The sequence below is a fragment of the Leuresthes tenuis genome, unplaced genomic scaffold, assembly GCF_036924035.1.
Source record: "Leuresthes tenuis unplaced genomic scaffold, fLeuTen1.0.hap1 SCAF_5, whole genome shotgun sequence".
In the NCBI taxonomy this organism is placed as follows: Eukaryota; Metazoa; Chordata; class Actinopteri; order Atheriniformes; family Atherinopsidae; genus Leuresthes; species Leuresthes tenuis.
This window is the reverse complement of record NW_027325359.1, coordinates 3,265,509-3,289,005: the sequence shown is the minus strand read 5'-3', so window position 1 is coordinate 3,289,005 and position 23,497 is coordinate 3,265,509. Positions and strand designations below refer to the sequence as shown.

The 23,497-nt window shown below is 42.0% G+C and overlaps 4 protein-coding genes across 6 annotated transcripts; 1 reads left to right on the top strand and 3 right to left on the bottom strand.

Moving 5' to 3' along the window:
* Nucleotides 1–350: 350 nt before the first annotated feature.
* Nucleotides 351–7,525, bottom strand: agbl2 (AGBL carboxypeptidase 2). Its single transcript, XM_072385180.1, has 21 exons — nt 7,441–7,525; nt 5,997–6,126; nt 5,497–5,670; nt 5,198–5,305; nt 4,889–5,036; nt 4,533–4,788; nt 3,905–4,306; nt 3,590–3,732; nt 3,146–3,305; nt 2,866–2,992; nt 2,673–2,773; nt 2,361–2,473; nt 2,164–2,242; nt 1,973–2,068; nt 1,785–1,859; nt 1,589–1,687; nt 1,306–1,402; nt 1,057–1,161; nt 952–982; nt 655–851; nt 351–566 (listed from the first exon to the last, which is right to left on the bottom strand). Exons 1-21 carry the CDS (start codon nt 7,447–7,449, stop codon nt 370–372), a joined length of 2,847 nt encoding a protein of 948 aa, XP_072241281.1. The 5' UTR covers nt 7,450–7,525; the 3' UTR covers nt 351–369.
* A 244-nt stretch (nt 7,526–7,769) lies between these two features.
* Nucleotides 7,770–16,097, bottom strand: fnbp4 (formin binding protein 4). 2 transcript variants are annotated; one of them, XM_072385475.1, is made up of 17 exons: nt 15,880–16,097; nt 15,293–15,364; nt 15,077–15,207; nt 14,318–14,492; nt 13,948–14,095; nt 13,698–13,800; nt 13,254–13,598; nt 12,098–12,290; nt 11,877–11,995; nt 11,690–11,794; nt 11,255–11,388; nt 10,090–10,259; nt 9,650–9,939; nt 9,416–9,533; nt 8,760–8,953; nt 8,455–8,612; nt 7,770–8,313 (listed from the first exon to the last, which is right to left on the bottom strand). In XM_072385475.1, exons 1-17 carry the CDS (start codon nt 16,001–16,003, stop codon nt 8,223–8,225), a joined length of 2,670 nt encoding a protein of 889 aa, XP_072241576.1. In that variant the 5' UTR covers nt 16,004–16,097; the 3' UTR covers nt 7,770–8,222. The 2 variants fall into 2 exon arrangements, with proteins under 2 accessions (XP_072241576.1, XP_072241577.1); XM_072385476.1 differs by having other exon boundaries at nt 11,690–11,788.
* A 43-nt stretch (nt 16,098–16,140) lies between these two features.
* On the top strand, nt 16,141–18,920 carry LOC140306861 (seipin-like). Its single transcript, XM_072385477.1, has one exon. The coding sequence runs from the start codon at nt 16,389–16,391 to the stop codon at nt 17,661–17,663; it is 1,275 nt and encodes a 424-aa protein (XP_072241578.1). The 5' UTR covers nt 16,141–16,388; the 3' UTR covers nt 17,664–18,920.
* A 733-nt stretch (nt 18,921–19,653) lies between these two features.
* Nucleotides 19,654–22,179, bottom strand: lrrc10 (leucine rich repeat containing 10). Of its 2 annotated transcripts, none has more exons than XM_072385178.1 (2): nt 22,028–22,179; nt 19,654–21,817 (listed from the first exon to the last, which is right to left on the bottom strand). In XM_072385178.1, exon 2 carries the CDS (start codon nt 21,665–21,667, stop codon nt 20,843–20,845), a length of 825 nt encoding a protein of 274 aa, XP_072241279.1. In that variant the 5' UTR covers nt 21,668–21,817; nt 22,028–22,179; the 3' UTR covers nt 19,654–20,842. The 2 variants fall into 2 exon arrangements, with proteins under 2 accessions (XP_072241279.1, XP_072241280.1); XM_072385179.1 differs by having other exon boundaries at nt 19,654–21,799.
* Nucleotides 22,180–23,497: the final 1,318 nt, after the last annotated feature.

Below are 23,497 nucleotides of genomic sequence, written 5' to 3'. Positions count from 1 at the left end.
GATTAGTGACCAGAGTCAGTTTGCAGAAATGTTTTTCCCCGAGGACAGAAAATGAAACCTGAAGACTTTCTTGTGACCACTGCCTTGTGTTTTTCTGTATTTGTCTCGCTTTCTCTGTCAAAGTGATTGTGGCTGTGATTCTCAGCATGAAACCACACTAACCATGACATTGTGGACATGGTAGCTTTTGCCATAATTGTGCCCTAAACTGGTGAACAACACTTTATAAATACATTTGACAAGGGGATTTGCATAGTTTGAGGAAAATGAGAAAGGATTAACCTTGGAGACGCTTAAAAAAGCTGCACTTATTTATTTTGTTATCAAAAAAATACAAAAAAATTCAACTGCAGTTGCAAAGAAAACATTTCACTGAGACAGTGAATGAGAGTCGGACTGATAGGGGTCATGAGATTTAAAGGTAAATAATCTTTTTCCTCTCAGACCCCTGGGTACAGGCACACAGACATTGTTGCATGATTCAGTTTCTCTCAGGGGGGTGCCAGGGGTGCGATTTCCCTGGTTCTGTAACCCAAACGGTTCCCATGTCATCTTTGAGAGATTCACTGACAAAATAAGATAACATGGAGGTGAGGCCAAATGAAACTTAGTTGACACGAAAAATAGCTCGTCACAATAGATGTGCAGATGAACCTTCAGAAGAATCCGGGTCCTCATCCTGCCATCTGGTCTCAGTTCTGTGTGTTTTCGAGATGGAGAAGTCCTCTAAGACAAAGTAGTGTCCTGAAGCCCGTACAGCATTCCTTCCTCTAAAATTAGGCCGACCACTGGACTTGTTGGCGGTGAAAGTGGTCGGCAGACACTTAGTTGGAACAGTGGCTGGAACCATCCTGACATGCATGGTGATGGAGAAACACAGCACCTCTGAATCTGAACATATTCAGCATGTACGCTCTATTAATGAAGACATAATGATTCTGTGAAGTTTACCTGCAGGGCGCAGTAAAAGAAGGTGGTAACCCTGAAAGAGAGAGATAAGTTTAACTACAAAAGAGCTACAATTTGAGCAAAGCTACAATTGACATGCAGACTAACCTCTGCAGATTTTATAGGGGGAATTTGCTGGAGATGGAAGGAAAGCGCTCAAGTGCAGCAGCTGAGAAGAGCATCTCCACTGTCTTCTATCCATCACTAAGTCACCTGTGCAGAAAGTCAGACATGAACTCGCCACTACAGAGAGATTTCCTGATGCCTTCATGGTGCCAGATTATTCTGTCTTGATCCAAAAGCCGTGCCTCCAAAATAAACCGTACAAAATACAGCATACTGCTAAAACAAGCCTACCTGAGGGAGGGGACACAGCGGTGAGCGTGTTGCGATGTGGATATGTTCTTGTCTTGTGATGCAGGAAAGAAGTCCTCAAGTATTCCATACAGTCATCCTAAAATACAAATTGGCACATATCCCAGATTTAGTTTCACAATTAGAAATAATATTTTGCTGTTCTAAATGTCAAAAGTGTGCAATTAGTTGTTTTTCATTCTAAAGGTAACAAATGAGTTGCTACACAAACAAGCTTATGGCTGTTGTGTTATCATACAGAATGTGGGGGGGGGGTCTCATCTACCTTGATGGGCTCGCAGCCCTGCCACAGTGTCACTTGGCTGACCTCGCCAGCGTTAGCAGTGGGAGGAGGGATCCCAGCCTTTCTTGTCACGCCATTAAGCTTAATAAAGAAAGAAGTCATACCTCATTACATTTCACTTCTTCACCCGGTTGTCTCTGTATCTGTCTCTCAAACATATGTACTCTTAGTTTAATACCTGCCATTTCCTCGTTCCAACAGGCTTCTTCTGAATGCTGTCTTGAAGAGTGTTGCCACAGAGCAGGTTGGACTCCTGCAAAGGCCACACACCCATCAGTCTTATTAATGTATTAACACTTGAATATGCTAAAGGAAAACAATAATAACTCTTAGTCTGGTGATATTTGTGCTGCTGCTTTGCAGGACCTTTGGCTGTGTGTTGCTTCTCACTCTGTCTGGTTGCAGCCTGCTCCTTTCTTTGCGACTCTTCAAGAGTTTCTTTTTCTTTTTCTCTGGATTTTCCTGTGCAGGAGAGCAATGTGAGCATGTGGTGAACTGATAGAAAGGTCAAACGGGATTAACCTTAAAATAAGCCAGTGTCAGATTTATCAGTATACCTGTGGGAGGACAGACTGTGGCTGGTTCAGCAAATGAACTGGAAGTCCGTCTGAATCTGAACTGTTTGAACCACTGGTGCTGTGGACACAGAGGAGAGATATTTACATTCCCTGTTGAATGAGAGCATGCTTTATATCAGGCTCACGTTTCCTCGGTGTGGATAGCATGGGATTTCATAAAATAAGTACCACATTACCTTGTTTCCAGGTCAGACACAGAGAAGTTGCAGTCAGTGCTCAAACCCTTGCCAATTCTTTCTCTGACCTCCTTCCTCAACATTGCTGCCAATTCTGTCAAACAGTAACTGACCTGAAATAAAAAGGACACAGAGGACACTTTAAAAAGCACAGTGCACACATTTAAATACCAGACTTTAGAATTCAAGTTTTTTTAAAAAGAGCATCCAGGTGTTAAAATGTCTTCTTCTCTTGGAGTGAAACAGAGGCTCAGTTATGTAACACAAGTTTTCTGCATAAGTTCTCGTGTGACACGTTGCTGTGTCTCTCACCTTTGTTGGATCAGGGTCACAGAAGTCCAGCAGGGTGTCACAAAAGTAAAAGCCCAGGGACTTCAGGTCTTGAGTGGTAAAATGAGTTCCTTTTCTATTGTCTAAATTTAGAATAGATTATATAGTAGAATCTAATGCACGATACAGACAATTACACAAAATATATGCAGACATCCACAGAGTTTATATTCACCCAGAGTGGAGCCTCCAAAGGTGGCCTCCATAGTGTAGCTGTTTTTGATGCCGAGTCTCCACATGACGATCCGTCCTGTGCCCTCTTTGCTCTTCTGGACCCGGAATTTACAACTCCGAAAGGAGAACTAAAGTGGAGAGGGACAGATGTTGAGTGTATGAACAAATACCATGAATATACTCTCTCAGAGGTGGTAAATGTGTACCAATGTAATGCATGCAGTATTTTAAAGCAGCAGCAATGTTTTTCAGGCAAATGAACATTTGAAAGGTTACTTTACCTTATTACCGGCATTCTTGCTCATCATTAATGGAAAGACTCTCTCTTGAAGTTTGAGGGAAGTGTCGCTTCGGTTATTACATCCATACATGAAGACGTTGTTTTTACGGTTGTGGCCATGAAAATCACAGTACAGAAGTACATCCATTTCAGTCTTTAGTCTGGAGAGGGTGTGGCAAAACAGAACCAGAGTTACATGCAGAAGAAATCATGGTCAACGCTCCCAAATCCAGAAACCAAAGCGAAAGAAACTGCAGGCAGACACAAGCGGGACTATTCTTGGGAAACTAAATATTTGAAAGTTATTTTAAAATGGGAGGAGTTTCACACATGAGTTTCACACATGAGTAAACATCATAAGGTAATCCTGAAAGCAGGATAAAATGAAGTCAAAGCTCCCTCATAAACCATCGGGTTGTTTCTTCATGCATGTGTAATGAATCACCTTTCCACCATGTTTCGGGTGTTCCACACACAAGGAAAGGAATCCCTGAGCAGCGTCTTGTAGTTTCTGTTGAGGTCCCTGCCTGCCAGAGAGCAGCGATAGTTGCCCACCACCACGCCATCTGGATTCAGCATTGGGACCACCTGCCACAAAAAGGAACCAATAGATTAAGTGTATCCCTCTGAATGTAAAACAAAAATGAAGAAAACTTTGATAGGAATATACTCTACATGGTACTAACTCACAAAATATCGCCCTCTTCAAATTAATTCACAAAGGCAACAAACTGCAATGTATTTTGTTGATGATGAGCACCTTGAAAACAAAATTATCCCTGAGGAGTTGAGCATCATCTGAATCCCCAAGCAGAAAGTCCAGGAATCCCTCCATCATCCAGGAGCCATTGGTTTCCCCAGGGTGCACTCTGGCTGTCACCACCACAGCCTTCTTGTTCCTGCCTTCCAGCCTGCCGGCCCCCCGAGATGTTATTGTTACCACATATACAGCATTCCCAGCAAGGCTGTGGCACAGGACCCGCACTTTACAGTATGACGCCACTGTTGGATTGGAAGAAATCCGCCTAAGGTAGCGCTGCAGGTGTGAATAGGTGTAGGGGTAGCAGTGGGCCAGGAAGCAGGTGTCTGAGTCATACGGGAACTGGAGAGTCCAGGTGAGTGAGTACAAGGTGATGGTGTCACTGTTGCTCTCATTAGCATTCTAGATATACACAGAAACAATGTTTTTAAATGAAATTCTGTCTTGTATTATAATTTCAAGTTTGGATGAAACAAATAGTAGAAATAATCAATGACATTATTATAGGAAGTTTGTTTTGTCTGCACTGCCTGGTTTACAATCTGTTATTAAAGTTCATTTTAAATCTCATAAAATGACATTGACCAGCTGGACTGCACAAACTAAAGCGGATCCAGATGTTTCCTACCTGTTTGCAGTTCCGATAATATCTGATGTTGGAGCCCGTGCGTTGCCATCCAACACCATCCTCTTCAGCGGCCCTCTCAGAGTACAGGAGCGGTCTCATGCCTTGAGAGTACAGGCTGCTGCTCTTCATCAGGTTGACGATAGTGAAGCGGTAAGTCACTCCAGCCTTCATGTTCCTCACTCTGAAGTAAAACCACTGTGTGTGCTTCACGGTGTACAAGTCCGTACGCAGGGTGAGCTCATAGTCATAGACACCCCTGACCAGGCAAGAGGAGACAGAAGATTTACTGTGAGCAACAGTAGAAACTAACAGGGGGGACATGCTCGAGCTAAAAAAGTAGCAAAGACTAGACTCACACTTGGAGTGCCTTCTGAAGGTTCCCACTCTCAAAGCGTGACTCAAACTCAAGCGTGAAGTCTGTGTGATTGACGTGGACATTGGTGTTCTTTATGGGGCCCCTGCATCCTCCGGCACGAGAGCAGGTGAAATAGGGACGCTTGGTTGCTTAAAACACAAAAATTGTTTGTTGAGTATCTAAAAAAAAAAACGACGACATGAGGAGCAAGACACATAATATGTAATAAATCCATGTAAGTTGAGATTTATACATTAATAAACAAATGTCTGCAGATTCATATAAGACCACCCTTCTTCTCAGGAGTTACCAGGGTCACTGCAATAGACAACCTTCCCCCGTTGCTCTCCAACTGACATCGGTGTCCCCTCATTTCCTGTGGGCTGATAAAAAGGCTCTGGCTCTGGGGGGTCCCACTCTACAAAACACACATTGTCTTTATGTCATTATGTGTTAAATAACAAAAGGGCATGACCAGGCTTAAACTATATCGCTTATTCCTCCTACTGAAGATTGGATATATCGTTTCTGCTTTGGAGGGTTTTGAGTCCTTGCGCATGTTTGTGACAAACTTGGTGACATAAAAGTATGAAAAAAATAAAAAATGACCTATATGCTGGATGATGTCACTGATGACCTCACACTCTATGGGCCATCGGGGGCGGGGGATAGTTGGAAAGTTAACGAGATCCAGCGGCGCCCGGAGACTCAGAACTGGTTGGCCCCCGTGGAAGTTTATGAGCAGCTGCCGGGTCCGAAGGGTCTGACTTAGGTTTATAGATACTGTGGGAACACACGTCATACCTTTAATAATGGCGTCTTCATGCCCATTTTTCCTTACAATCCTTATGTTTGGTATAATTGTTGCGCATCAAATCTCACCTTTGCCAAATTAGCTTAATGCAATCGGATTATCTTGTTCACAAATGAGCTTGTTTAATATATAATGCCATAAAAATGAGGTGAGATAAACTTTCCCCCCACACACAGCAAGACATTGCTTATCTTCACATAGTTCCTTTATTAATTTCACACTCATTTGTCAAAAACAGTTAAGCTAAATATGATATACACATCATCCAAATGCAGCCTAACTGTTAATAGCTTACACTGCCTCCTCCCTGCTAAATCATCCTGGCCTTCCTCTGTGTTGAAGCCATTGGTGTCCACATGGTCCACCTGGAAGGTATTCCACAAACTCCTCATGGCAGAGAAAGCCTTGGCTGATGTTTTCTCTGCCTAAAAGCGAAAATATAAAGCCATCAGTGTCTTTATCCTGTTCAGCAAACAGAGTGAAAACTGTGCAGATTTGGCCAATATACAACACCAGCTTTGCAACGAGGACAGTAAAGAAAAGATTGTTTCAAACATGCATTTTTTTTAAACTGATATCCAGTACGGCATCGCACTTCAGGGTGTAGGCATAAACCAGAGGGTTCACCACAAAGTGTAAATCACTGATAAGCCTCCAGAATACAAGATTAAATTGAACAGAAAAACACTAAGAATCATGCGGTTTGCGTGTAGACCAGTTGTGGAACAACACACTTCGAGAGTTTAAACTCAGATGAATCCCTGCCAGATTGACAGGAATGAAAAAGTATGGAAAAGGCCCATGATCTGAAGCATATCATATTTGTTAAACAGACAAAGGTGGTGTGAAGGCATGCAAGGCTTCCAGCGGCACCACGTCACTACAGTTTATTGATAATGTGTCAGATGGCCTTTAAATAAACCAGCTGGAGGGATTCTGAAGGGTTCACAGACACACAGAACAGATTCAGCCGAATGCAGCAAAGTTGAGTAGTCGCTGCTTATCTGTAAGGACAGATATTGATCCAAAACTCCTTGAAAGCAACTCAGTTGTTGTTTTTTTAATTAAAGCAACAACTGGGGGCAGATGCAGTATAGAACTGGCAAAGCAACTCAAATGGGAAAACACATTTCATAAAGTATTAAAAACTAACGCATTTGATGCAGATATTCATAATGAATGTGTGTATTGCAATCTTGTCACTGCCCAAATATTTCAGCTACTATGCTGTATTTGTATTACATGTTATAAAAATATAAAGTAGTCTGAACACTTCGACACAAATAGCTCTGTGCAATTACTTTTTTTTTAACATTGTTGAGTTGATAACTTCCATCACTGCTTATACTGTATTTGGCCATGAAGTGATTTGTAAAAACCGTAAAAAGTGTAAATACAATGAGGAAAACCTTCTAGGTGAATTTCCAGGAGATCAAAATAGTTTTACCGAAAGTCGCATGTTACAGTATGTCTCATTAGCCTCTTCTCTATGCAGATACACACTATAATTCTGCTAGCTGGCCAATACCTTCGCTACAGATAATGCCCTTCCATACTTCTGCAGGGCTAAATTTAAGTTCTTTCATTTATAGCAGTCATCGTCACTATATTCATTTGTGACTCCGTCCTGGATGTTCCTTCATGCTAACATTGTCATTAGCTTCTTAGCTCAATTACTGCTTCACACGGCAAAACTTTGCTTCTCTATAAGTATTTGATGTTGTCTGGCGGTCACTTACCTCGGTCATGTTTCATTACACCATTTTTAGACAATAAATGAACGTTTTCGTCTGAACGAGCAATACGAGACGATGTGGAAGTACGCGACGTTGCCATGTAACCCACAACACCGTGGTTGCCATGGAGACGAGACAATGCTTCGTAAAACTGGGGCAAAGCGACATAAAAGTTACAGCCATATGATTTTGTCACTTCAACTAAGTACTTATTATTAATCTGTGATAAGTAAGTATCTTAAGTATACATGTATTAAGAAAAAAAATAATACGAGTCAAGTTTATTTAAAAAAAAAAGAAAAAAAAACTTTGTAGGCATAATGATACAGAAATTTCTTTGGAAAAAAAACTTTTTAATAACTTTTTACAAAATATACAAGTTCCATTATATTCCCTCCCCTTCCATAAACATTGCCCCATCAGCTTTTTCATTATATGTGCACAATTGTAAAAATGCTCCATAAAATAGACAATCCTGCTAAACTGTGGACATCCACACTGGGTCTGTACAAAATGGTGAAATATTGACAAACTGCTCGACTCAGGACTTTTGGCACATTTACAGTTTTGAATACAAAAACCAGAAAGAGGACATTCAAACCCCTCTATGTGAATGGCCTGCCATGTAAGGGCTGCTAAATGTCTCCATCATGAACAAAGAAAATGGTTAAGAATCTCCACCAATTGTGAAACAAATCTGGATTGCCGGGGAAGGACAACCTTATGGTACTGGTAGAAGTGGGTTTACAAACACTGCCTGAGCAGTGTATGACCAGGGCTAGATGTTACGTGCTATTCATCATCTTCCTTTTCTTGAGGCGTTCCCGCCAGTCTACAGGAAGTGCCTCAAAGTTGGCATTCTTTGACGCTTTTCCTCTGTAGAATAAAAAAACAGAACAACAGTTACAATAACCAGCAGGATAAGGGCAGAAACTAGCAAAACAAATAATACAATCAGCGGCACAAATTCAGGTGAATAATTTACAAAAGGTGATTAGAATATGTGCAGAAACGTACGTCACGAGCTGCTGTTGCCGCCACTCCTCAATGTTCTTCTTGTTGAGCTGATCTCGGTCTTCATCGCTGGAGCTGCTCTTCTCTTCCTCATCCAGCTCTTTCTGGATGCTCTGCCACTTCTTCACCAATGAAGGCATTTTGGTCTTACTCTTCTTAGACTAAAGATACAGGAGAGAGGTTAGTGCATTTGCTTCGAAGTGCGACATTTAAGTATTGATTACGAGGATGCCTTCGCTGTGTACTCTTCACAAAATTCAAGAAAAGCTCAATGGAAGGATGTATACATCGTTAGCTTCAGAACTAACCTTATCCTTTTTCAATTTCTTGGTCTTGTCTATAGGCGGAGCTTTGATTCCAGGTGGATCAAAGGGTGGCTGGGATGGTGGCAGTGGTGGTTGAGGAGGTAAGGCCGGGACAGGTGGTGCTGGAGGTTCACAAGGGACCAAAGGGGCAGTGACAGCTGGCACCCCCCAATAGGCAGTTGCTGACATAAGAGGTGCTGCAGAAGGAGAGAAACCTTCAGTTATTGAGTGCACATTTATATGTTGCTAATGATCTCCATTTCCATATAAATATGTTTAAAATCTCCCTCATTCTCTTTGCAAATCACAAATAAATCATTGCGTTATCCCTGTCAAATATTTGAGATGATCTATTCAATCTAATGCTGCTATTATTGCAAAAGCCAACCAATAACGTAGTAACAAACAATTGAGAGCAGCCATTTATTTACAATGAAAATTGGAGAATAAAGATGAATTAATCAAGATGACACTGAAAGGTCAACTGTATCTTCACCCACTTGTTTTATACAAGTGAATGAAGACATTATGTGAACTGTCACAGGTCTGACTGGAGGTTGAAAAAGCACATTAAACCGAGGCTGATGCAAACACAAGCTAACTGGAGCTCATACTGCTTTTGATAAATATTTGCTGCAGAGGTTGTATAGTGTTTTTACCTGCTGTGGCAACTGGCTGGGTGTAGAGAATGGGATTGCTGCCGATTGTAATGGTTTTATTAGCCTGACCAGCTTTTCGCTTCTGTCCCCTCCCCAAAGGGCTCGTTGACTCCACAGTCTGTGACGAAAACAAGAAATAGACCAAAAGTTTAAACTTCAACTGTAGAATTGAGCACGTACAAAAGTAAAAGGTGTTAAATTACTTAAAAAAATTAAACTTGACTACACCCACACCTTCGTGCTGGCAGAGCCAGGGGGTAAAGGAGGCCTCCCGCTGCCATCTTCCTCTGTTCCAGGGGCTGGAGGCTCATCGTCATTATCGTCATCCATCTCCATCTCAACCTCCATGATTTCTCCATCGCTGTCAGGAGGAGGAGGGGGAGGAGGTGGTGAGCCTGGGGGGAGAGGTGGAAGCGGAGGAGGGCTTTCAGGAAGCGGTGGCTGGGATGGGGACAAGAGGGAGGATTCGCTTGGCTGAGGAGGTGGTGGCGGCGGCGGCGCCACAGCAGGATACGTAGAAGGTTCTGTTTAAAAGAGGACAACAAAGGGCAGAGAAGACATCATTTTGTTACAGTTACGTATTCAACAGGAAATCCACTTACTGCAACTATCAAATATTTATTTTCATCCTCAACATTGCACTAAAATATAAGGTATAGCAGTAAAAGACTGACCTGTAACCCCACCAGCTAACCCAGACGTTATTTTGTTATCCCCTTGGCTCGGAGTTTGTGTCTGGGAGCCTTGGTTGCCTTTAAGGTCCTCCTCCTTGTCCTCCTCTGTTGGAAACTCCCACTGGGAGGCTCCGGTCCGGTCCCTCACATAGAAATACCGCCTGTGCTCTCTAAAGAGTGGAACAACAGAGATAGAAAGCAAGTCTCAACCATGGTCCTTGAAACCTGAAGAGTAGCATGACACCCTGGGACAGTCAGGAAAGGGAGTGGACATAATGGCCACAATAAGGAGTAAAATTGTTGGTGTGGACAGCAGTTTTAGCCACCCAGAACAAGGGCCCAATTAGAGTGTGGTTATGGGTGTGGATAGGGAACCCACCTTGCTCTCAAGAATAAATAATGCAAAACAAATCATCTCTAGGTCCTGAAAGTAGCTTTCAGCAGCTCACATCATGGTTGTCACATTTGTTCTGTTTTTGACAACCATTTCCTCCCAGATAAAGGAAGACACCAGGGAAGAAACACCATCAACATCATCATCATCATCATCAACAACAATAATAATAATAACAATCATAGGTCAGAAAATAACAGTCACACAGTCAATTCATTTTACATCATAAAGAAGAAAATAAAAATTAAAAAAAGAAACAGGAAGACATATGAAATAGAGTTGGTCTGACCTGCTGGATTCCCGTCAATGCTCCATCTTCACCTTTTACTGACGCGTGACACTTTGTTGCTTCCAGGTCATCGCTCTGTCTGCTTTGCTTTCAGGGAGTTGTAGTCCTGTAAAGTGCAAAGCTCTCCCACGAAAACCAACCTTCCTAACATACAACCCTCTTTCCTCTGTAAGAACCCATATTCAGTCTACAAATGCCCTCACAAAGGGCTCAAGAGTCAGTTAAAGGGACATGGAGTCCTCTCTGTGGCTGGTATATTTAACAGGAAGCAGGCTGGCTCACAGTGGACGCTCCCTTATTAGTATTTGCAAGGACTGCATCACAGAAACCTGAAGAGTCTGTTTCTGGTAAGGATTTTGATCCATATGGGTTAAGCTTCTCCCCAAGTCATGTTACAAAGTCTGCAAACGCGCCGAAGTCACACTGTAAGATTTTTGGGGGGGCGAGGGAGGTTATAGATGTGAAAGGTAAGGAGCGCGTACCTGTCCCAGTGGCAGGACCAGCCTTTAGGGGTGGCGTTAAGTTCGTAATATTTTATGTGTTCGGCAGCTTCTTGCAGCCTGCGGCGAAGATAGACCCCATTCAGAGCACCTTCCCTCCAGTCAGCAATCCGTGTCTGAAAAAAGAAAACACAAAGAGAAGGATGAGACATGAGCGTGAGATGAATGTCAAAAAGTCAAAGGGACAAAGAGATGGATAAAAGCAAAGGAGCTGCAGGATAAATGAGTAAGATGAAAGAGTAATTACAGGAAGTTTCCAAACCGACACCTTATGATGGACTATTATGAGAATTTTAAATATTAAGTACTGCTACATGCCTGTGCAAAATCATGTGAATCAAAATGAAATGTTAAATATTTAATATCTCACACAGGGATAGCTGCAACTGAAAGCTGGAAAACGCGCCACCCTCTCACCTCAGTTTGGAGCAGGAGCAAATGAAAGTTAGAGATTGTCTTCTTGTTGATGCCCAGGAACTCCATCTTGCTGGTTAAGGTGTTAGCCAGTTCTCCAATCTGGAACTACATTATTACAGCATCAAAAATTTGCTAAAACACTACAACAGCTATTAAAGTTAGCCAAAGGGACATTTCTTGAGCTCACCTTCAGCTCTGGTGTCTCAACCTCCTCTTTCACAAGTGGTTTGGAACCCATTTTGTCCTCAGAATCCTCTGCTTCCTTGTTCTCTCCCTCCACAACACTTTCCAAAACTTTAGGAAGTGCTAAAAAACATGACACAACAAGTAGTATTTTAACTATTACTTTAACCACTCCTGCCATGCATGGGAAGCTCCACAAACACAAGTAAAGAAACTTGAACTCACCCATCTCTGTGCTGTCAGGCAGTTCTGAGCCTCTACTGTTTGAATCAGGGCTGGCTGCAGAGGGGAAAACAGCTTTCCACCGGCTCTTCTTCAGAGGAACACCACGAGATCCCGTGGCTTCTTGGCTAGCCTCAGAACATGGACTGGAGCCCCCTGCACTCCCATCGCCCTCTTCCAGTGCCCGTAGCTCAGCCTAACAGCCAGATGTTCGAGTTGGGTTAATGTTAGGTCACTCTGACATTAAACTGAGCTGATCATTTTTAAAACCCACAGCTGTGGCCAGTATCAGTTATGACCTTGGGCTGAATATGCAAAGAATCATGCCACACAAGCTGCTCAACATCATGGACAGCGCTGCACACTCTCAACACAACAAAGAAGGGCATTCTGTAAAAGCTTACTCAACTACAGGAATTCAATCCTGCCAACAGCAGTAACTCTACACAATGACTAAGAACAGCGACTGAAAACTATTGTTATGTTACAAAGAATTTCCTATTTTGAGATTAATAAAGTCTCATTGAATGAAATTTGCATTACATATTCTATTATAGCTGAAGGATTCTGTCACTTAGACATCAGTGGCTTTTATGGCTTCATTATGATTTACAGAGACAGAGAGAGAAATCCCTCTCCAAAGTTTCCCTGCTTAATGCCTGACACCATCATTCTTTGGTGTACAACATGGTGTTTTTTCTATGAGATCAGAGCTGAATGAAAGGGAAAAGTCATAAAACATTCTACATTCTTGTAGTCTAGTTATATCTAGTTGTTATGAATATGTTGAAAGTATCAAGCAGTCACAGTGAGAGAAAAACAAGTTCTGCATATAAATAATCATTTTCTAACTGCATTGCAGCCCTCTGAATCTGATCGTATCTTGGGGTGCATAAAGATTCCTACCCCTGTTGAATATCCATTATCTGAGGAGAGAGCAACACAGAATCCTGCTTCAGTGAAACAATGAGCCCAAGTGAACATGACAGGTTTCGAGAGTTGACAACTCCAGGACCAAGTAACCAGGGACCTCATTCCGACACGCTTAGTTTTGTTCAGATTAATCAAAGTGCAAGTTTTAAAGTGGATTAAAAGACAGTTCATAGGTAATTACTGTACGTTATAAAAGAACTCCCTGTGAAAAGCATTAAATTCCCACCTTCTTCCTCTCCAGAGCCAATTCCAGTTCCATTGTGTCTTCCTCTGTCTCCTCATCAGCATCCGAATTGTCTCTTGACTGCTTCTTGGTGCAAACGTCTTTCTGGACAGTGAGGGCTGAGTCTGACTCCAGAAGGGGCGTAGCAGGAGATCCTGCAGGCTTCACACTTTCTCCATCCGAATCCAAACTGTTTTCCGTCTCATCTAAACCCTTAAGCAGTCTTTTTCTCCACTTTTCTTCTGCTTCTTTCACTTCAGACGGGATTAGAGGACCGAGGAGGGATGCAGCCACTCCACGACGTTCCTCCTCTTCACTTGTAAGGCCTACAACACTCTCTATTACCTCCTGTTAGACAAAAGTCACACATTTAAACTCAAACTAACAACACTTTAACAGCACATAAACAACCTGATTCACATTTATGCTAATTCTAATTAAACTTGCCTTCACTTTGGTCTCCTTTGCTGTCGTTGAGGCTGAAGCAGAGGCGGCATTTTCCTCTGTGTAATAACTTGCATGGGCTGTGCCATTGCCATTGACACTCGTGCTACAAGGAAAAGTACAAAACATATCACTGACATCAGAATTCCTGTAGCAGGAACAAAATAAAGAATATTAAACTTAGATTGTGTAGGAAAAGATGCTGCTGGCAATCACAAGATAATACTCCAAGCTGTTTCTCGAGTCGCCCTACCTGTTCGCGTAATGTCCCAGGCTTTGCACCTGGTCAGCTAAATAGTGCGGCAGCTCCCAGGACACTTCATTGGTCTGTGTGTTCCAGTAGTAGTAGCAGCCAGAATTCTCGTCCCATACTTCCTGCCAGTCTCCCATCTCTACACCCACTGGAACGTACATTTTGAGATGTTTTGAAACAAATTAGAAACATCTCCACTGCAGAGTGATTTTTAATAATCCGTTTAAAGTTTGAAAGTGGAAACAACGTCAAACTCTTGACATACTTTTTTGTTATCAACACAATGACAGTGCGGGGCTGCTTTTGCTTAAGAACTTCAACAGGAAAGCCACTAAAAACATCGGTGCTTGGAAGCTGCAAAAGTAGTTACCTCCAGCTAGTGAGTCCTGAGTATTGTACTCAAACTCAGCGCTTTCTTGTTTCTGTCCATTGTCGACAGCTGGCTGCTGAGTTTTAACCTCAGGTCTAGGTGGAGTGGTGTTTGTAATGGAGGGACGAGCTTCTACATCATCTGTACTTGGCTGAGTTGTGATTGCATCAATTTCCTGGAGATAAGATCAACAAATATGCAAGTTAATAACATACATAAAACAAAAATAAATTATGCAGTTTTCTGACTGATAGAAAAAAGTGGACCCAAATGTCACTTGATGTCAGAAATGCCAAGCCCTGTGGTCTATTTCTTAGCCCAAGGTCCACACAATCCATAGAAATCCAAAATTGAATGGGCTCACATGTACCTAATTCATCCATTCACAAATGATTTCATCCCGTTTCTCCTCTTTACATTGATGCACAACATAGGACTCTCTAAATTAAACAATGGATTTCATAGATACATCAATTATGTTTATTCCCTGTGAGATATTGAAATATTCTACGTATACTTAGTGGATGGACAACTTCTGACCTTCCAGTACAAGTCGAAGTCCAATAAAAGTGATAATAATCGTGGTTAATTCAAAACACACCTAATGTGCACAAAAATAACTGGATTAACAATGTATATCATTACAATGATAAATATTAAATTGCAATTTTTAGAAAATACTTTTAAAAAGGTAGTTATCATAAATATATACTACTTAAAAGTGCGTCATAATAAGATGTTTTAACATAATATACTCACAGCCATAAAATTTGCAAGTGTACTGTCGATGTCAGTGGACTGGTTGAGTTGAGCATTTCCAGCTGAACGACGGGAGTCTCCTGCATCTTCTTCATCACTGTCTTCATAGGCTCCAAGCAGGGACAATCCCTCTGCGGGAAAGGACAACAACGTTATGGAGATGTGACATAATCTCACTGCACAGAAACAACAAAGCTGAACACACACTTAACTCACCTGTAGCCTTCACCGCTGGTGGCTTCATGTTTGTGCGTCTCACGAATCTGTGTCCATCACCATCCTGTTCATCTGATTACGAGATAAAGAGTTTAAATGTAAAGCTTCAGCAGTTTCTTCAGTAAATTAGCAGAGCTGAGAACATAGATGGGGATTTAAAATCAGCCTCCAGTTAGCTAAAAGAAAAGGATCATTCTCCAACACGTACATTATACTTTATCTCCAGTAAAAGATCATAGTGTGGGTATATGTAGATTTAATTACGTTTGGACTGACCAAGTGTTTTGTTCGTAAGAATCCTCTGTTAACGGGCCTATCCGTGCATGTATTTAACGCAAGTTTAGCATGCTATCCCTTAGCTTATGGTCTATTACTTAAAATAATAAGTGTTGGTTCTTGTGCAATAGCAGAATATGTTTGGGTGTTATAAGATAAATGTAATTATACGATAAATGTGCAGCTAGTTAAATCTGAGCCCAGCTTCATATTCTTTTTGAACAACGAGGCCCATTTTCACGCTTCAATCATTTAGCATTGAACTAGCCTTCCGCTAATATGCTACTATGCTAACGTATTACAAAAAGTACCATCAGAGCCCGAGGGCGCCTCTTCCCTCTCTCCGGGATTTCCACCGCGGCTCCCAGGAGGTGAAAGCTGAAGGATCGTTCTTCGACCGACGGCTCCACCAGCAAGTCGACTTTTCTTCCCCATTATTGTCCGTCTTTTGGGGTACCTGCTCCCTGCTCCGGCGTCGAGGTTCAGGGCTGACACAAAAGAAGAAACCTACCTGTTTGTTCCAACAACTTCCGGGTCACGGAGGTGTGTTTTGGGTGTAGCCGCATTTGGACGCTTGCTAAGTTCCCTATGAGCTTAAACAATCTTGGAGCCAGTCAGAAACAAACATCAACTCTCAGCATTCACTGGAACATAATATTTATTTGTTTGTCGAGTATTTTCTTCCGACTTGAGGACCAAAGTAGCTGTAACTAGCTTGAATTGCTAACATTCGGACTCTGAATGTGTAGCTAGTTCAACAGTCTTGACATGGGAGGTGAAGATAAGCGATTTCACAGTTTTGAAGCGGAGCCACCCACTCATGCATGAACATAAAGATCCGCCACAGAGGCGACAGTCCACAGGACTCGCAGGAGGAACCACAGTCCAAATCGGGACCAGGGGAAGGTCAGTGTGTTCCGGGCCAGACACGATGGGGGGTACAGTGGGACCGGTTCTACACTGGCTGCAGGATGTGGCATCTGTGACTTTCCACAAAGCCCGTCGGACCTTACTTCAGGCTGCCATCCTATTTTGTACCCTGATTCTACTGCTCTGGGTGTCCGTATTTCTCTATGGGAGCTTCTATTACTCTTACATGCCGTCTGTGAGCTTCTCCACCCCTGTACATTTCAGCTACGCCTCTGATTGTGATGCCCCAGGCTCGGCGCTCTGCTCCTTTCCCACAGCCAACATCTCCTTCATGAAGAATGAAAGAGAACAGGTGATGGCTAATGGTCAACCATACCGAATATCTCTGGAGTTAGAAATGCCAGAGTCTCCAGTGAATGAACAGCTGGGTATGTTCATGGTCAAGATGTCTTGTTATATCAGGGGTGGGCAGACTGTTTCGACTGTGGGACGGTCCACAATGCTGCATTACCGTTCCAACCTTCTGCTGTCCCTGAGCACTTTATTTTTCTCTCCTCTCCTCCTGACTGGGATGGCTGAGCAGAAGCAGCTCATAGAAGTGGAACTCTTCTCAGACTACAAGACAAATGCTTACCAACCAACAGTCGGTGCTGTTATTGAGATCCTGTCCAAACGGGTGCAGATCTACTCCTCGCAGCTCCGTATCCACGCTTACTTCACCGGTATACGATATGTTCTGTACAACTTCCCCCTGACATCTGCAGTGATCGGCGTGGCCACCAATTTTGCCTTCCTTTGCGTCATTGCGCTGTTTGGCTACCTGCAGCTCATATGGGGCGGGCTCTGGCCTCCAGATCAAGTTAGAGTCAAGGTCATGATGGGAGACAACACCCGCATCCAGAAGAGGAGGGAGGAGGCTCGAAAGCGCATGGAGAAGGAAAATTCGCAGAGAGAACTTAGTTCTTTTGCAGAGATTGGATCTATGACTGAGACATATGATTTACAGGGAAATGGCACTGCAGTAGAGTCCCCACCAGAGATGCCCTCTGGAAACACTGATGCCTCCGAGTCTGGGGCCGAAATTCCAGATATTAAGGAAGAAGAGTCTCATGACTCTGAGGCGCCTGAGGAGATCAACAGTTTAGCTGTGGCGAATGGAGGCCTTCCGTCTCAGCCTGAAGAGACAGCACTTCGACAGAGACCTGGACCCTGGATGAGTCTCTAAACCATAAAGTATGCAGTGAATGCTCAAGTGTTGCATATAGTCTCATATGTAGTAGCTTGAATCTGATTTGTCAGATGTTGGTATGCTAAAGCAAAACCCCCCTGTTGGACAAAATTCACATGCGTGAGAATATGATGCCTTTGTTGTTTTAGTTGGCACGTTATAGCTCGTTGTACTGATAACAGTTTACCTCGGTGTAACTTTGACTGCATTTCTTTCCTCTTAAACTGCACTGTTACAAGTTTCATGTTTGTACCATTTGTGTTTACTCGTGCCCATTACTTGAGGTGTTACATTCCGGCTGTGGCGTGTCCATTGTTGTATGTCATCAGCTGTTTTGCCAACAGTTCAACACACCCTGTTAAGTCAACTGAACCAGCTTGTGTGTTTGTGTCTGCGTGATGGTATCTTCTGACACGGCAGCCACCCCTGGATGAATTAGTTACACATTCTGTAAGTCCTTGAAATTATAATAGACAGAGACTGTGTTGATTGTCTGCTGAAAGCATCATTAGAGTAGAATCTGTTTTTATGTGTAGTTGAAACTAAATTGTGAAGTCCACATGACTTTTTTTTCTTTTCCTTTTTTCTCAGAAGCCCTTTTAGTATTTCAGAGCAATTTGATTTGGACATTTTGATAAAGAAAAGGCATCTTTGTTTTTAAGTTTCCAGGGGGGCAAAAAGAGTTGGTCAAGCATGCAGGATTTAAGCAATCTGCTCCACTTCTTTTTCTATTCATGCAACAAATACATGTTCCATCTCAGTGTAACTATTGACTTTAAGCTTCGGTGCTTTTACACAGTTGGTGTTCATTCTCTGACCAGGTCTTTGTGAAGTGCAGTTTGCAGTCTGCCGTGTGATGTTGTCAAAGTTTGTATTTATTTGTTCTCATTACCACTAAGCGCAGACTATTTTAGTTGGGTATTTTAAGTACTATAAGATTATTAAGTGTGGAACACGTCTGTAATTAACATTGAGTGTACAGAGATAAGTGTTGTTACAGTTTTGAAGCTGATGCTGTTGGTGGAGGCAGTCAAATCAAAGGTGATGCAGGCGTTGTTGGCGTGTGGTTCGGCCTCTAAGTGTTTAACCTACGCCTCAGAGGAGCTTTGGGTCAAAGTTTAAGTCGGAAACGTGGAAGTTGTGTAACTGGATATATAACTTTGCACCAAAGATGTTGTTAAATATGATGGATTTTCTGAAGATTCATGGGCAGATGTTATTTATGCATTGAACAAATAAAATAAATAAATGGCAGTGAACCTCTTTTTCTTTAACCCGTCACTAAAATACGCTGCTCTTAAACACAGAGTTTCTGCTTTTAAGTTGGGTGGTTTAGAGTGGAGTTTGTGAACAAATTCTGTCAGCTTTTACGGATTAAGCAGGTATAGAAAATGGATGGATGGATGTCAGCTTTTGAAGATGAGTTAACTCTTTTTCAGCGTGCACAAATCTACTGTCTCAAATACTAGATTTGATTTTAAAAAAGAAAATAAAACTGTTCCTATTACTGATTCATATTTTCTGCTGATAAAATATGAATTATGATAGAACTGCAGTTCTTACCATGCTTGAATATTCACACATCACAGATTAGAAGGATCCCCAGTGATATGCTAAAGAAAGAATGCTATTTATAAGTAATCTAAAAGAATAATTATTCATAAAAATCTACGTTTCTTGTATAGAAAATGCTGATTCACAACTACGAGGTCAGTTGAAAACAGCAGAAAAACTAAAGTAATAAAAAAAGGGGAAAAACTGATCCACTCATATTTATTTATGGTGAATGATAACATTGTAGAGTAGCAGGGTATACAAACAGGAACCCAGTGTATGAATAAAACTGATACCATTCAAAACAAGCCCAAAGGTTCTTACATGAATACAACAATAGAGAAGGTCTAAATCTTTATTTACTCTTTTTTTGTGTTTGACTTCTTCTCAAACTGTTTGACTTCACTCTAAAACTACATGCAAAAGTTTCAAAAACATCAGAAGAATCCCAATTTTGTTCTAACACCAAAAAAGCGCCTGATGGCTCACTGCTGAAGCTGCAGGTGCATGCATTTAGTATTTAGGTGTCTTAGGTGGGAGCTTTTAGTATCTTGCTCAGAATACCAAACATACAAAATAATTAGGTATTAAGTTTAATACAAAGCTGAATGAAAACTGAAAATACTGAAGTGAAGAGTTTTACACAATCCTAATAAATAAATAACTGATTTGTGTTTTTGTACATTTTGAATAAGAGTTCAAAATGCATCACGTGACATACTTCAGAAAGCATTTAGTCTTATTTAGAGATAATTTTCCTGGTACACTGGGGAACTACAAAGCTCCATTTATTATCTCTTTCAAACCGGAAGCTTATGGTGATGATATTAAGGCCCATTAGCAGTCTTTGTTCAAAGCCACAGCCCCAATTTATCAGATGAATTATGCATTTGACTGGATAAGGAGTGCTCTCTGTGACTTAAGCCATCCATCACTTGTATTAAAAAACGTTTTTAGCCACAGCAGGTGCAGATACTATTTCAGACTCTACTGAAACAAGAACTGAAGTCTTTTATGGTCTTATTCTCCGCACTAAATCAGAACTCCCACAAATAACAACAAATAGTGAGTTGAGATGGGATCAACATAATTCTGGTTCATCCTGACATGATGATGGCACAGCAACAACTGCATAGTCGGTTTAATAGAAAATCGTGTATTTCTGTCCACCAAATACACCACCATTCATACAGCAAGTGAAAATACAATCTTTCCATTGTACATATATCACAATACTTGTAAAATCATTAAAAATACTGCAAGAAATGTGTCTCACACCATGAAATAAAATACCAAAAACCTTTAGATTAACAACATCTGATTTTGGTGAAAATGAATAACAGTTTACTGTTGTTGCAGCTGATCATTTCAAGGCATACAAGGTTTGACTAATAAAGCAACATACTGGCATTCATAATGCGCCTCTCACGCTGAACGCATTTTGGGACTATGTGATATTTTGTGGGCCATATAAGAGTGATTGGCTTTACCATATATGGATGAAATACCAGCAGTCTGATGCACCACACACCACTCTGCTTCACGTGCTCCAGGATGCCACTGAAGTGAGAGGCCAAGCAGCCTGGGCTTGCCACAGCTGAGGGTCTTTTGGCTCCTCTACCTTAAATATTGTGTTGCTCTTCAGAGTCGACCTCCACCACCTCAGCTGTGGTGTCACTCACTGCTTTTGTCCCATTTTCTTCTTGCTCATCATCCGGGCTGTCCGCCCAGCGCCCGACTCTTTTGACTCCCTCACCCACTGCTGGGGCGTTAATACAGGGGTTGTGGTCATAGATGACGAGTTTCAAGCCTTGCAGGTGAGAAAGGTTTGGAAACTGGCGTATTTTGTTCCGATCCACATCAATGACAGCCAGAAAGTGCATTTCCAGCAACACTGGTGGGAACTCTGTTAGTAAGTTCCCAGCAAGCCAGATACTTCGTAGTTCTTCCAGGTATCTTAGCTCTTCAGGCAAACTATGTATCTGATTGTAACCGAGATGCAGGGTCTTAAGATTTGTAAGCTCACAAACCACGTCAGGGAAATCAGTAAAGCAGTTAGTCTCTAGCCACAGAGTGTTCAGTTCCTTGAGCTCTCCCAGTTCCCTGGGAAGATGACACAGCCTGTTGTTACCCAGGTAAAGGATGCTGAGCTGGGGCAACCTGCAAACAGCTGCAGGGAGCTCCTCAAAGCAGTTAAAGTCAAGCGCCAGGAGCTGCAGCTTCCTTAGGCCCTGCAGTTCGGCCGGTAAGCTGCTGAGGTTGTTGTCACTCAGGTAAAGCTTCACCAGCTCATCAAAGGCACAGGCAGCAACAGGCAGTCGACGCAGCTGACGGCTGCTCAGGTCCAGAGTTCGGTCCAACGGCATCTCCTTCAGGTCCCCAACTAAAAAGCGCTGACAGCGCTCAGAGGGAATGAAGGCGATGACGCTTCGAACAGCATTGCCCATCTTTCTCAGAGCCTCTCACACAACGCTGGACCTCCACATAAAGTCGGTGCCAGACGAGGTGTTGCACTCAAGCGGGCTGTTGATGTCTTTAAGTGAATTTCATGATGTTCCATTAATGCTCTTCCACTGCCCCTTCTGGATTTATTGATCCTGTTACAAAAACAAAACAAATTATCAGCGACTTAAAACATCTTTGTAACAATGTTGCAAAGAAGCATGGCACAGATATTACATGATTATGATGCTATTACATTATCTTACATTAAAAAGGTCATGATGTAAAGTAAAAGTAATTATCACAAGTGTTAAAGAAGGAAAACAAAATATAATAATGAGCATAAAGGTGATCAAAAAACTTACTTTTCAATGTTTTCCTGATGAAGTGGGAGACTCTCAGCATCTACAGTAAGCCATTTGTTTGTCCAACTTAATGAGCTGAAAATGTATTACATTCCCCGTGCAGACACTCCCCAGTGGTGCCCTCACTGTCTCTTAGTGGTGCTGACTTTCATGGCTATAGCAACCACTGGCTCTCTCCTCCCCATTTGTACATAATGACTTTCCCCCCTCTTCTCCAACATGACAGAGGTGGGAGAGAGAGACGGGGAGGGGCAGGGTGGCATGAAAAAGAAGAAGAGCTTCCTGCTGAAAGTGCAGCAAAGGTAATTTACGTTGTGCTATAATCGGCCTGGATGCTGCTCTGGTTCTGTGCCACCAAGACCAACTAGCCTGAGTTACTTCCTTAGACTGTGGTAAATCTTTGGATGTCTAAGAAAGTTTATTTAGGAAGGGCTAAGCCGTACTGAAGCAGATTATTTTTTTTTGTGGCTCTGTAAATCTGAGTTTTGTCACACTGCGCATCCCTTCTTCAACAATATGGTCTTTGTGCAGTCAAGACATAACTACTCTGAAAATCCCCAAAATACCACAGATTCTGATTTGATTTTCTAGACAGGCTTGTAGTTCAAAGTGGAAAACCATTTTCTATTTATCCATCTTGGGGAAATCCTCCTCCTGAATTGACTGTAAGTCGCATGTCATCCCTGCCTGCCTGAGGTGTGATTCTGCCCCTGCTATCTTGCATACCTTCATTAGGGCTATTTTCAAACCAGATAAAATGGAAAGGAATTTCATTTTCCTTATCAGAAAGGGCAGTGGTTGACCTTCATCTGCTTTCACTCACTGGCACACTGTCAATCAGACAAAGGACACAGAAAGCAGCGCATGACTCCAATAATAGACCCGCTTCACGGCATCTTGAAATGTCCTCGCAGCTTCCATCAGCACAGAGAGGTCGCTCATTTGGAGATGCTTATATCAATGATATAATGATATAAATCTAACTTCTAAATGATATGTCTATGGCAACTGAACAACTATATCCATTCAGGAAGGCCAACATATGCGCGGTCAAAAGCTTTAGAACCAACCACTAATTTGTAGCTTGTGTGCAGCTGTTTTTTTCCTAGTTCAGTAACTAAAAGACATTTGATTCATTTACAAACAATGCAAGTATCCTACAGTGCAGGGTACCCGTCAGTCCCCCAGTCTATTATATGCACACTGTATTTACATTTACTGTACGATCTTGATTAAACATGCATAAGCATAGCACAAAACTGAAATGAAAATAATCAATAATCATAAAACTTGATTTTCTTCTTCAGGGCCTGAGATATTAGCATTCTATTAACTGAAATATATTTTACGTTGTTTAAATCACAATTAGCTTAGGGGCCCTCTGCCGTCAAGAGCAGATGTCAACTTTGATAGTAAACTAAATACTGTACGTTGTTGATTCTACACTTTTTCATACTTTCATTCCTCTGT